At 45.6% G+C, this 14680-nt stretch overlaps 1 protein-coding gene across 3 annotated transcripts in view; it reads right to left on the bottom strand.

Moving 5' to 3' along the window:
• The window catches only part of orc4 (origin recognition complex, subunit 4), a 140080-nt gene that overhangs the window by 40172 nt on the left and 85228 nt on the right, over positions 1 to 14680 (bottom strand). For all 3 annotated transcript variants that reach the window (XM_072471375.1, XM_072471383.1, XM_072471393.1), the window contains 2 exons: positions 10874 to 10959; positions 9996 to 10044 (listed from right to left, as the gene is read on the bottom strand). In XM_072471375.1, the coding sequence (XP_072327476.1) occupies positions 9996 to 10044; positions 10874 to 10959 (135 nt within the window). The remainder of the gene's footprint in view (positions 1 to 9995; positions 10045 to 10873; positions 10960 to 14680) is intronic.

The raw sequence follows: 14680 nt of genomic DNA, 5'->3' as shown, positions 1-14680 counted from the left end.
GTCGTCTGCCTTGAACGCCTCAGATCTGTCCTTCAGTAGGGAGTGGCGTGAACCACTCCGCCGTCGGGCCACCCAAAGGTCTCCGCACCTTTAGGGGCCAAGCCCTCACCTTTAGGGGCTAGGCCTGCGCCGGAGTGGTTGCCATCCCGCCAGCTGGCGTGGAAGGCCTTTGGCACCATGCCAGGCGGGGCCGAAGGGACTCCGCCGGCCGGCGGATGTCCGCGCATGCGCGGGAGCGTCAGCGGCTGATGTCATCCCCGTACATGCGCAGGGGGTGGGTCACCTACTCGTCGGCCATCGCTGAGACCTACACCGCCAACGTGTAGTAAAAGAGTGCCCCCACGGTACAGGCCCGCCCGCGGATCGGTGGGCCCCAATCGCTCCGCCTGGTCCTGCCAGTAAGGAAGGTGGTTTAATTCACGCCGGCGGGACCAGCATTACAGCAACGGGACTTCGGCCCATTGCTGGCCGGAGAATCGCCGGGGGGGGGGGGGGGGGGGCGACCGGCACGATTCCCGCCCCCGCCAAATCTCCGGTGCCGGAGAATTCGGCGGCCGGCGGGGGCGGGATTCACGCCGCCCCCCGGCGATTCTCCGACCCGGCGGGGGTTCGGAGAATCCCGCCCCAGGTGTGGCTACACCAAGGCCCTGTATAATTGCAGCAAGACATCCCTGCGACTGGTGTACAAGGGCACACAGTTCTCTTTGCACATCCCCCTCTCCTAATTTATGGCCATTCAGATAATAATCTGCAATCCCATTTTTGTTACCAAAGTGGATAACCTAACATTTATCCAAAATATACCGAATCGGTCATTCATTTGCCAGCTCACTCAACTTGTCTAAATCACACTGGAAGGATCTCTGCATCCTCCTCAGTTTTCTCTCCGACCCAGCTTTGTGTCATCTGCAATTTGAGACATTTCATTCAGTTATAACTTCGAAATCATTGAAATGAATTATGAATAGCTGGGGTCCAAGCACAGATCCCTGTGGGTCTCCACTAGTCAACGCCTGCCATTTGGAAAAGGACACCTTGATTCCCACTCTTTGTTTCCTGTCTGCCAACTAGTTTTCTATCCATCTCAATATACTATCCTCAATCCCATGTGCTCAATTTTACACACTAATCTCTTGTGTGGAACTTTATTGAAAGCCTTCTGAAAGTCCAAATAAACCCCATCCATTGGTTCCCCTTCATCAACTCTATCTGTCACATCCTCAAAGAAATCCAGTAGATCTGTCGAGCATGATTTCCCTTTCATAAATCCATGCTGACTCTATGCGATCCCGCCACTCTTCCCCCCCCCCCCCCCACACACCAAAGTGGCAGGCCATAAAATCTTTGATAATGGATTCCAGAATTTTCCCCACCACAGATGTCAGGTTTACTGGTCTATAATTCAGTTTTCTCTCTGCCTCCCTTTTTAAATAGTGGGGTTACATCAGCTAGCTTCCAATCAGAAATAGTGTGGTTACATTAGCTATTGCTAATCCGTAGGAAATATTCCAGAGCCTATGAAATATTGGAAGATGACCGCCAATACATCCACTATTTCTCGGGCCACTTCCTTAAGTACTCCTCTTCGAACACTAATCTCCTGCAGTTCCTCCCTCTCACTAAGCCATGTGATTTCCGACATTTGTGGCAAGTTATTTGCATCCTCCTTTGTGAAGACAAAACTAAAGTATGTACTTAGTTCATCAGCCATTTCTTTGTTTCTCATTATAAATTCCCCTGTTTCTGACTGTGAAGGACCTACATTTGTCTTCACCAATCTTTCTCTCCTCACATACCTATAGATTACAATCAGTTTTTATGTTCTCTCCAAGCTTACTTTCTTTTCCCATCTTAATCGATCTCTTTGTCCTCTTTTGCTGAATTCTAAACTGCTTTCAATCCTCAGGTCTGTTGTTTTTCTTGGCCAATTTGTATGCTTCTTCCTTGGATCTAACACTATCTCTAATTTCTCTTGTAAGCCATGGTTGGGCCACCTTTTCTATTTTATTTTTACGCCAGACAAGGAATAAAGAATTGTTGCAATTCACCCAAGCGCTCCTTGAATGTTCGCCATTGCCCATCCACCGTCATCTCTTTAAGTAATATTTCCCAATCCGTCAGAGCCAGCTTGCGCCTCATATCATCGTAGTTTCCTTTTGTAAGATTCAGAATCCTAGTCTCAGAATCAACTACGTCACTTTCCATCTTGTTAAAAATTATCATATTATGATCACGCATCTCCAAAGGCCTTGCACAACTAGATTGCCAAGGATTCCTTTCACATTATTCAATACATAGTCTAGGATAGCTTGTTCTCTAGTTGGTTCCTCAATGTATTGTCCAGATAGCAATCCTGTTTACACTCCAGGAATTCCTCCTCTTAAAATATTGTGACTAATTTCATTTACCCAATCTATTTCAGATTAAAATCACCCATAATTACATATGTTCCTTTAGTTTATCTAATTTTCTGTTTAATACCATTCCCAACATCACCACTACAGTTTGGGGGTCGACATACAACTCCGATTAATGTTTGTTTTTATGCCTTCGTGTTTCTCAGCTCTACCCATACTAATTCCACATTGTTGAAGCTAACATCTTTCCTATCAATTGCGTTAATTTCCTCTTTAACCAGCAATGCAACTCGACTGCCTTTTCATTTGTATCTGTCCTTCCCAAGTACTGAATACCCCTGAATGTTCAAATCACATCCGTGGTTACCCTGCACCCATGTCTCCGTAATCCCGGCTATATCATACCCATTTACATCTATTTGCGGGGTTAATTCATCCAATTTATTGCGAATACTCCATGCATTGAGGCACAAAACCTTAAGGCTTGACTTTTTAAACATTACTTGTCCCGTTCCCTCTATTTTACAATGTGGCCCTGTTTGAATCTTGCCCTTGATTTCTCTGCCCCCTTGATTTCTCTGCCCATCATTTATTCCCCTTTTGTCTTCATCCTCGATTCCCCCTCCTCTGACTCCTTGCATAGGTTCTCATCCCCCTGTCACTTTAATTTAAACCCTCCGCAACCACTCTAGCAAATACTCCCCTAGTACATCAGTCCCGGTTCTGACCAGGTTTAATCCAGTTTGTACTGATCCCACCTCCCTGAGAACTAGTCCTAATGCCCCAGGAATGTGAAATCCTCCCCCTCACACTATCTTTTCAGCCACAAATTCACCCAATATATTCCCTACAATTTCTATATTCCCTATTATCTCACCCTACATATTTCCTGCTATTTTTTACTTTGACTGGCATGTGGCACTAATAGTAATCCTGAGATCACTACCTTTGTTGTCCTACTTCTCAACTTTCTTCCTAACGCCCTATATTCTGCTTTTAGGACTTCATCCCTTTTTTTAAAAACCTATGTTGTTTGTACCAATGTGCACCACAACCACTGGGTATTCACCCTCCCCCATGTCCTGGAGCCTCTCGGGAGGCATCCTTGATCCCAGCACCAGGGAGGCATCCTGGAGTGTGGCTTGCAACCACAAATATGCCGATCATTTCCCCTTACAATTAATTCCCCTATAACCACAGCATTCTCACACTTTTTACTTCTCCCCGCTGCAGCAGAACCAACCATGGTGCAACGAATTTGGCAGTCCCAAATCAACAACCATACCCCTCTTCCTAGTTATAGGGGATTCGATTGTAAGGGGAATAGATAGGCGTTTCCGTGGCTGCAAATGAAACTCCAGGATGGTATGTTGCATCCCTGGTGCTTGGCTCAAGGATGTCCTGGAGCGGTTACAGAACATTCTGGAGTGGAAAGGTGAACAGCCAATGATTGTGGCACACCTCGGTATCAATGACATAGGTAAAAAAGGGATGAGGTCCTGAAAGCAGAATATAGGGAGTTAGGGTTCAGATTCCGGGGGCATTGGGACTGGTTCTGGAGGAGGTGGGACAAATTGGACGGGTTACACCTGGGCATTCGTAGGGGTGGTTAACAGACCACCAAACTGCAGTGGTAATATTTGGAATAGCATTAGACTGGAAATCAGAGATGCGCGTGATAAAGGAACATGGGGCTGGTTTAGCTCACTGGGCTAAACCGCTGGCTTTTAAAGCAGACCAAGGCAGGCCAGCAGCACGGTTCAATTCCCGTACCAGCTCCCCGAAAAGGCGCCGGAATGTGGCGACTAGGGGCTTTTCACAGTAACTTCATTGAAGCCTACTCGTGACAATAAGCGATTTTCATTTCATTTTTTCAACATCTGTGATTTGGGTGACTTTAATCTGCATATAGATTGGGTGACTCAAATTAGTCACAGTACAATACAGGAAGAATTTATGGAGTGCATACAGGATGGTTTTCTGGACCAGTATATTAATGAACCAACAAGGGAACAGGCAATCTTGGACTGGGTGTTGTGCAATAGGATTAGTTGGCAATCTAGTTGTGAGAGAACCCTTGGGGATGAGTGACCATAATATGGTAGAATTCTGTATCAAGGTGAAAAGTGAAGTAGTTAATTCTGAGACGGGGGAATTCATAACAGGGAACAAAGAAATAGCTGAGGAACTAAATTCGTACTTTGCTTCCGTCTTCACAAAGGAAGACATGAATAATGTACAGGAAATTCTGAGAAGCACAAGTTTTAGTGAGGAGCTGAAAGAAATTAGAATTGGTAAAGAAATGGTTTTGGGGAAATTAATGGGATTGTAGGTGGACAAATCTCCAGGGCCTGATAATTTGCATCCCAGAGTACTTAAGGGCCCTAAAATGGTAGATCTATTGATGGTCATTTTCCAAAATTGGAGGAACCATTGTAACGACTGTAACCCCGCTATTCAAAAAGGGAGGTAGAGAGAAAACAGGGAACAAGAGACCAGTGAGCCTAACGTTGGCAGTTGTGAAGCTGCTGGAGTCCATTACCAAGGATTTCACAGCGCAGCATTTGGAAAGCAATAGTGTAATCAGACGAAGTCAGCAAGGATTTACGAAAGGAAAATCATGCTTGACAAATCTACTAGAATTCTCTGAAGATGTAACTAGTAGAGTTGACCAGGGAGAACCGGTGGATGTGGTCTATTTACACTTTCAGAATGCTTTCGACAAAGTCTCACATAGCAGATTAATATGTAAAGTTAAAATGCATGGGATTACGGGTAGTGTCTTGAATGACTAGAAAGCTGGTTAGCTGACAGTTGGAATAAATGGGTCTTTTTTTGATTGGCAGGCAGTGACTAGTGGGGTACGCAAGGAACTGTGCTAGGACCCCAACTGTTCGCATTATATATTAATGATTTGGATGAGGGAACTAAATGAGAGAGAGAGAGAGAGAGAGAGAGAGAGAGAGAGAGAGAGAGAGAGAGAGAGAGAGAGAGAGAGAGAGAGAGAGAGAGAGAGAGAGAAGGGGTTTACCAGACTAATTCCTGGGGTCATATGAAGAGAGACGACATCAGTAAGGATTATATTTGTTGGAGTTTAGAAGAGTGAGAGGGGACTTCATTGAAACTTATAAAATTCTAACAGGATAGATTCAGAAAGAATGTTCCCAATGGTGGAGGGGTCCAGAACTAGGGGTCATAGTTTGAGGATAAGGGGTAAGCCTTTTAGGACTGAAGTGAGTAGAAATTTCGTCACTTTGCGACCACAGAAAGTAGTTGAGATGGGCAGCACGTGACGAATGTGATATAAAATAGTTACTTTAAATTCGTCACACGGGGGCACAGTGGTTAGCATTGCTGCCTATGGCGCTGAGGACCCGGGTTCGAATCCCAGCCCTGGGACCCTGCCCGTGTGGAGTTTGCACATTTTCCCCCGTGTTTGTGTGGGTTTCACCCCCACAACCCAAAGATGTGCAGGTTAGGTGGATTGGCCACACTAAAATTGACCCTTAATTGGAGAAAAAAATGAATTGGGTACTCTAAATTTAAAAAAAAAGTAGTTGAGGCCAAAACGTGCAATTTCAAGATGGAATTAAATATAGCTCTTCGGGCTAAAGGGATCAAGGAATAGAGGGGGGGGGGGGGGGTTTGGGCTCTGAGCAGCCTGGGTGAAACTTCTGTACAGCCCTCCCATAGCAAGCATGCGGACCAACACCACCAGCTCTAAACGTTTCCAGCTGCAGAGGGGCACAAGGCAGGAATGCCTACTGTCCCCGCTTCTATTCATCCTGGCAATCGAACCACTGACGATCGTCGACAGAACGGCAAACAATTGGAAGAGGATCCAGAGAGGGGGTCCCCAGGTAGCAGAATTTGTTTTGAATTCCAGAGAGGGGACAGAATAGCAGAGAGCCTCACTCTATACAGATGACCTGCTCCTCTACGCCTCGGACTCCCAAAGCAACATGGAGAAGATCATGATGTTCCTGGAAGAGTTCAGAGCTTTCTCTGGCTACAAACTCAACCTGAGGAAAAGAGAAATCTTCCCAGTGAACCCATAAGGGAGGGGGGGGGGGGGGCGCGCGCAGAGTGGGAGGGGCTGCAGTTTAAACGAGCCCAAAACAAATGCCCCTACCTGGGGGATCCAAACTGCCCACAACTGGGCACAGATCCACAAACGAAACCGGACAGGTCTGGTGAAGGGGGTAAAAAAAAAAAAAAGGACCTGCAGAGGTGGGACAGCTCCTACTCTGCCTGGCGGGGAGGGTGCAAATGATCAAGATGAAGATACTGCCCAGGTTCCTCTTCCTATTCAGGTTCATACTGAGCTACATCTCCAAGACCTTTTTCAACACAGGAGACAAAATGATCAAGGCGTTTGTGTGTGTGGGGGAAAAAAATCCAAGGATCCCAAAAAATTCCTGCGAACAAAAGGGAAGCATTGGAGGCCTGACCTTCCCAAACCTGCAATACTACCACTGGGCGGCCACAGCAGAAAAAATGAGGGTATGGGTAAGGGAGCCGGAAACAGAATGGGTAAGAATGGAGGAGAAATCCTGCATAGAGACATGCCTCCGGGCCCTTGCCACAGCAACAATCACACCCCTACCAGCCAAGAACTCTACAAGCCCAGTGGTAATAGCCATGCGCCGACATTGAACCAGGTTAAGGGAACACTTCAGCCTGACCGCTCTGACCATCATGGTCCCCATCGACAACAATCACAGGTTCACTCCAGCCACAATGGACGCCATGTTCAAAAGACAAGACCGGGGGTAGGGTGATGACACTGTCAGTTAGGGGCGACAGACTAGCGATGCTAGAGGGGCTGAAGGAGAGTTTACAACTGCCCAAAGGGAACAAACTACGACAGTTACAAATCAAAAATTTCCTCCGTAAAGAAACAACAACATATCCACGTGCGCCGGGATACTCAATGACAAAGGAGCTGTTGGACACAGGCGATTTAGGGAGGGAGAACTGTGGGAAATTGTATGGGCGACTGTTAGAGGAGGAAAGTTCCCCACTGGACGAGACAAGGGGAACATGGGAGGAAGAATTAGGAATAGAAATAGGGTGAAGGCTCTGGTGCGAAGCACTGAACAGGGCAAGCACCACCACCACAGGCGCAAGGCTAAGCCTAATGCAGGTGAAAATGGTGCATGGTAGCACAGTGGTTAGCACTGTTGCTTCACAGCGGCAGGACCCACGTTTGATTCCAGACTTGGGTCACTGGCTGTGTGGAATCTGCACGTTTTCCCCCTGTCTGCGTTGGTTTCCTCCAGGTGCTCCAGTTTCCTCCCACAGGTCCCAAAAGACGCGCTTGTTAGGTGAATTGGACATTCTGAATTCTTCCTCAGTGTACCCGAATAGGTGCCATAGTGCCATAGTGTGGTGACGTGGGGATTTTCACAGTAACTTCATAGCAGTGTTAATGTAAGCCTACTTGTGACACTAATAAAGATTATTATTATTATAACCAGAACCCGAATGAGCAGGTTCTTCCCAGAAGTGGAGGACAAATGTGAACAGTGCCAGGGAGGCCTAGCCAACCACACCCACATGCCCCAGACTTTTCGGGTTCTGAGCAGCCTTCTTTGAGGCAATGTCCAAGGTTGTGGGGATGAGGGTGGAGCCAAGCCTGAGGGTGGCAGCCAGAATTCTTCATGGGGAGGGGCTGACGCACCAGCCTTTGCCTCTCTAATTGCCTGCCGCAGAATCCTGCTCGGCGGGCGATCAGCGGCACCAGCCAAAGCATAAAATGGCTGGCCAACCTATCGGAGAAAATCAAATTCGCCACCCGAGGGCCGGAAGAGGGCTTTGAAAGGACCTGTTTGTAGCCAACAGCCAATAGAGCAGGGGAGTGTGTGTGTGTGTGTGTGTGTTGGGGGGGGGGGTTCAGCTGAAGCACAGATCGTAAAGGAAAGGGCAGGGGGCAAAAACCCATAGGAAGACCGTGAGACTCAAGGGGCATAGCCGCAGGGGACAGTTCCAAGGACATACGGAGGGCCAGAGGGAGCAGCAACACATGGGGAAACACAATCTCGGGCCAATAATAGGCAGGGCAACTGAGGCAGACTGGCCAAATGGGGCCCATAGCCACCAAAGGGAGATATAAATATGCATAGCGATCCTAGTTTGTTTGTGCTTTGTTGGCTTTTTAATTTTTGTCTTGTGTAATTATTACTGCACCTTAATTGCCTTTGCAAAATACTACATGTGGGAACGACACTTGTAACTCACTGTTCGAACGGAAATATGTGAAAACCAATAAAAACATTTTTTTTAAAAAAGGGCATGCATTATCTGTATCGACTCTTTGATAAATTTGAGGATATACTCCGATACCAGTCGGGCCATGACAAAACAAAAGCAGTTCCCCTTTTTCTAAATTTGTCTCATGACTGTTGACAGTAACATCTGCAGGTGCAGAAAGATAAACCAGTTTGCAGCTAGCTTTTATACTGCAAGATTATAATTCTTATAGAGGCCATTCTTCCCCCTCCCCCCCTCATAGAGTTGTGCACTAAAAGTTCAGAGAAGGCATGATTCATAGCTTTATTTGTGCAGTTTATTAGGGTTGAACATGAGACTTTGGATACAACTCAGATGAAGTTCAAATACTTCCCATGTCAGATGTTCCAAACCTGAACTTTGCAGAGCTGAATCAGCCAAGACAAATCAGAATCCAGATTTAGATTGCGATCTAAATGCAGACCACCTGAATGGCATCCAAAGTTGATCTCTGGATACTTATTCAAAAGTTTAATCAAGCCTTATCTGGGTTATTCTTGGGTTTCCTTTGATTACACGCAGAACTGAGAAAATTAAAAAAGGAACAATGCAGCATTATGTTAAAGTAACTTCAGACTAGGGTTTCCTAATGGATGTGTGCGCACGCGGTTAAGCCATATACCTCGGAAGATCCCAGGTTTGATCCCATGATAGCTGACCTCAGCCAGAGCAGCGGTTTTGGAGTAGTATGGGGAGTGGGGGTGAAGAGGGGCATTCTTGGTCCAGTGGCAAGGAAGGAGACTGGCTCCTCTGTAAAATGGGCTTGTGGAAACAACCGAGTAAGGAGGGGGACTTCATGATCTGCTGAAAATTTTTATTGCCCAGCAGTCCTTCCTGTGCAAATTCAATAATAATAATAATAATCTTTATAGTCACAAGTAGGCTTACATTAAAACTGCAATGAAGTTACTGTGAAAAGCCCCTAGTCGCCACATTCTGGCGCCTGTTTGGGTACACAGAGGGAGAATTCAGAATGTCCAAATTACTCAACAGCATGTCTTTCGGAATTTGTGGGATGAAACCAGAGCACCCGGAGGAAACCCACAGCCACAAGCTTATTGTCTAAATGGTGAGAGTTGGAGAGCTCAAAGATTCAGAGGGATCTGGGTGAGTGGTCATTTGAATGAGTTACTGGAAATGTATCAACACCTGCAGAACTCGACCTCGAGCAGCTACTGTTGTCAGGAGGGGAAAGCAGAAAACTGAGGTAGAGGAATAGGTCAGAGTGGGCAACAAAAACTGTATTTGTCTACATCATTTTAAATGATCTCACAACCATATTTTAACCAATTATTGTCAAACGGAGAAGCCTTTGGCTAAACCACATACAAAACAAAAAGTTTGTACCTTTTTTCAAAGCCTCAAGAAGAAATGCAAGATTTTCAGCAAAGCTCCCCTGTAATTAACAACATTTTCACGTGATCAGTGGGTTCTCCATATACACACAGCAGTAAAGAAAAAAAATCAAATAACGGTTAAACCTCATGTGTGAGAATTCAGATATTGCAAGAACAGTGCAATGTGGTATGTTTGCTGCTGCATAATCGACAGGCTGGATTTCTCCTTGGGAAAAATAAGGCCGAGGGGTAATCTGATCAAGTTACTAAAAATTCTGGATGCTAGACAAGCAGAAATAGATGGCTAAAGTGGTAGATTTAGATGTAAAAAGATGCGAGAAGACTACAGTGGAACATAAACATGGACGTGCATCAATTGGGCCTTTTTTTCAGTGTCGATTATCAGCCCTGTTAGCACCCCTGGTTAGCTATGTGTAATTGTTTTCTGGAAAGTAGGTATAAATACTCAAAAATGTGCAGGTGCATTATAGTGAGAATTACATGGAAAATAACAGGCATAAATATACTGTAACTGCAGCATTATTATACATATTAATTTCAGAGTGTGGGAGAAGGAACAAACAGTAAGACTTGTGCACATCAGTTTGTATTTTTATTGTAAAAGTGAGTATATAGTAAAATTGATCATGTTTTAGTTGAGTAACATGGTGCACCAGAAGTATGGCAGATGCATCATTTTGGTTTATTTCTTTATCATATGTTAACCACCTTCACTAAAACTTAAAAATAGGTGCATTTGATTTCAAAATGTAAAGCAGGAACGGCTGATATTAAGTTATGAACTTACACAAATTTCCATTACTGTTCACAAAAAAGATTAAGAAATATCACAATTGCGAAACATTAATCTTGTACACAATGACTTACAAAAACTTTGTCGCCAACAACATTCTCAAGCTTGAGTTGTCGTGTAACTTCTTTCAGTGCAATCTTGTCATCGGTTTGTAATAAACCTAAAACATAACCAAATAAGATGTCCATAGTCTTATTTATTCACCATTTGTACAACGAGGATTAAAAAAAAAAAAGATTTACAAAAGACTAAAGTAGAACAGATTTGTTTTAAGAAAACATTCATCATGTGTAGCTAAGATTTTAAGGGTGCCAAGAGAAAACTGAAAAGGGACCGAACTGCAGATGTAACACAGAATGCGAAAAGAGCCTTCCAAAATTACTTGATAGTCAAGAGACCATAATAAAACCCTCCTAGCTTTGTATGGGCTTGAGCTCAAGAAAAAACAGAAGCTGGTTAACATGGTAAATTATTACTTCTTGGAATAAAACAGGCAACAATAATATACCATCCAAGAACAAAAATATGCTCTGTATCCTCAGGATTGGGACTTTAGTGCAATAGCAGTGTCACGGTGGCTGAAGCCAATAAAAAATTGAAAGATGAAAGCAAAAAACGAATGAAACAAGCAAGCACAAACAAAATGGAAGATGACTTGTATGGAAATAATCTTTAAAAAAAGCCAACATGTTTCAAGAAATGGTGTGTTTTACATCACCGACCACAGACTTCTTTTTTTTTTTTTTAAGTAGACTGCAACATTCATAATTGGCAGTAGAGACCGGAAGGAAGATCCTACAAAATCAAAAATGCGTTCAATTAAAAAAACTTGCATTAAAAAAAAAATCATTGGATGTGGGTGTTGTTGACCAGGTCAGTATTTATTGCCCATCCCTAATTGCCCTGGAGAAGGTGGTGGTGAGCTGCCTTCTTGAACCACTGCAATCCATTCACTGTAAGTACATCCACAGAGTAGTTTCATAGAATTTACGGTGCAGAAGGAGGCCATTCGGCCCATCGAGTCTGCACCGGTTCTTGGAAAGAGCACCCTACCCAAGATCAACACCTCCACCCTATCCCCATAACCCAGTAACCCCACCCAATACGAAGGGCAATTTTTTGGACACCAAGGGCAATTTATCATGGCCAATCCACCTAACCTGCACATCTTTGGACTGTGGGAGGAAACCGGTGCACCCGGAGGAAACCCACGCACACGGGGAGGATGTGTAGACTCCGCACAGCCAGTGACCCAAGCCGGAATCGAACCTGGGACCCTGGAGCTGTGAAGCAATTGTGCTATCCACAATGCTACCGTATTGCCCATCCCTAATTGCCCTGGAGAAGGTGGTGGTGAGCTGCCTTCTTGAACCACTGCAATCCATTCACTGTAAGTACATCCATTGAGTAGTTTAATACAATTGGGTTTGGGCGGCATGGTGGCCCAGTGGTTAGCACTGCTGCCTCACGGCACCGAAGACCCGGGTGCAAACCTGGCCCTGGATCACTGTCCGTGCGGAGTTTGCACATTCTCCCAGTGTCTGAGTGGGTCTCACTCCCACGACCCAATGATGTGCAAGGGTGGATGGATTGGCCACTCTTATAATACCCCTTAATTGGTAAAAAAAAAAAGAATTGGGCACTTTAAAATATTTTAAAAATACACTTAAGTAGTTTGCTCTGCTATTTCAAAGGGCATTTAAAAGTGAACCACATTGCTGTGGGCAGACCAAGTAAGGATTGCAGATTTCCTTCCTTAAAGTACATTAATGAACCAGATGGGTTTTTATGACAATCTGCAATGGTTACCTGGATTCCAGGTATATTAAGATAAAAGCAAATTACTGTGGATGCTGTGGAAACCACCACAGAGTTTGACGAGTGCTTTGCCGGTGCGGATAGAAGGGAAACAATCACCAGTGCATCCAAACTGGATACCTTTCATGACCCAGAGTCCATCTGTACCCAGATAGACCCCAGATCATCTCTGCATTAGCTGCCCAGTAATAAAATATCATGTTTGCCAGCGCAAGACCTCCCGACTGTCTATCCCTCTGTAAAACAACCCTCAGATTTGCCTGCCCATTTGAAGAGCACGATTAACCGTTCTACACCCACCTCCCCAAAAGTGATTTGGGAAGGAAGACCGGAAGAGACTGAAATATGAACAGAAACCTTGGCAAAATGTTCATCTTAATTGACTGAACCCTGCCCACTAAGGAGAAAGGAAGGTTGTCCCACCTTTGTTGGTCATATTTGACCTTATTCACCAGGCTGGTATAATGAATGAAAATCGCTTATTGTCAGAAGTAGGCTTCAAATGAAGTTACTGTGAAAAGCCCTAATTTAGTCGGGGTCGGAGTCAGGCTCAATCTCGAGCCACCTGGACCTACAGATACTGGAAGCTGGACATGGCTAAGTGAAAAGGAAGTGCCCCTGGACCTTTTGAGGGGCTTACAGGTCAGACCATAGCCCCAGGGTGCTAACCGGAAAAGACCCTTCTCCAGATTTAAGTGTGTCCAGAAAAGGACCCAAAGCTCCTCAGTATCCCTATTATGCCCCCCATGGTGGGCACTGGGTCCTTCACATAACAAAAGATCATCTGCATTCAGGGACAATATGTTCCACTCCACCCCTACCTATCTCACTCCACGTGCCCGAAGCCCTCAGGGCAATGGCCAATGGCACAATCGCTAACGCAAACAGGAGGGGAGGCATAGAACAGCCCTGTCTCATCCAACAGGAAAGACCCCAAACGTATGGTATTTTTACCAACGGTACCCAGGTGAGCCTTGTACAGCAGAGGTACCCATGACACAAACCTGGGGCCCAACCCAAACATCTCCAAAACCGCAAAGATGTACCTCCACTCCACCCTATCAAACATCTTTTGTACATCTAATGACACTATTATCTCCGGCTCTGGCCCAGCCGCTGGGATAAGAACCACAATCAACAGTTGCTGTGATTGCCGCACATTGGATGACAGTCTTCGGCCCGTTACAAATCCCGTCTGTCCTCCCCAACTACCTCCAGGAGACAGGAATCCACCCTTAATGCCAGAAACGTAACTAACAGTTTAACGTCTACATTAAGCAGTGAAATAGGACGTTGCGACCCGTATTCCACCGAAATCGTCCTTTTCAGAAGGGAGATGGATATCTGCTCATGCGTTGCAGGAAGGGAACCCCGGGACAAAGAATCATTGAATACCCCCATGAGTGACGGACCAGCTGGTCCGCAAACTTCTTGTAAAATTCCACCGGGAACCTGTCAGGCCTTAGTGCTTTCCCTATTTGCATCTGTCCTATCGCTGTTCGGACCTCCGCCACACCCACTGCGCCTCCAGCCCTTCCAGCATTCCTCCCCCACCTCGGGGAACTCCAAGCCCTCTAAAAACTCTCATCTCTGACACTTCCAGGGCAGCACAGTGGCACAGTGATTAGCATTGGCACTACGACGCTGACGACCCGGTTCGAATCCCGGCTCTGGGTCACTGTCCGTGTGGAGTTTGCATATTCTCCCAGTGTCTGCATGAGTTTCACCCTCACAACCCAAAGATGTGCTGGTTAGGTGGATTGGCCATACTAAATTGCCGCTTAATTGGGAAAAAAAAAATTGGGTACTCAAATTTTTTTAAAATCTCAGACACTTCCTCTAGCGGCTCCGACCTGTAAAGCCCCTCATAAAAGTTGCAAAATGCCCTGTTCACTTTATCCGGGGTGGAAAGCAGCCTGCCTCCCGAGTCCCTGATCCCGAGAGGCCGCCTGCTGCCTTAGCTGGGGTGAACCAAGAGATGGCTAGCTTTCTCCCCATATTCATAGGTAATCCCCATCAGGAACCGCAACTGGCACACCACCCTATCAGTAGACAGCAGGTCA

This window comes from Scyliorhinus torazame, chromosome 2 (assembly GCF_047496885.1).
Source record: "Scyliorhinus torazame isolate Kashiwa2021f chromosome 2, sScyTor2.1, whole genome shotgun sequence".
Taxonomy (NCBI): Eukaryota; Metazoa; Chordata; class Chondrichthyes; order Carcharhiniformes; family Scyliorhinidae; genus Scyliorhinus; species Scyliorhinus torazame.
This window is presented reverse-complemented; position numbering and strand designations above follow the sequence as displayed.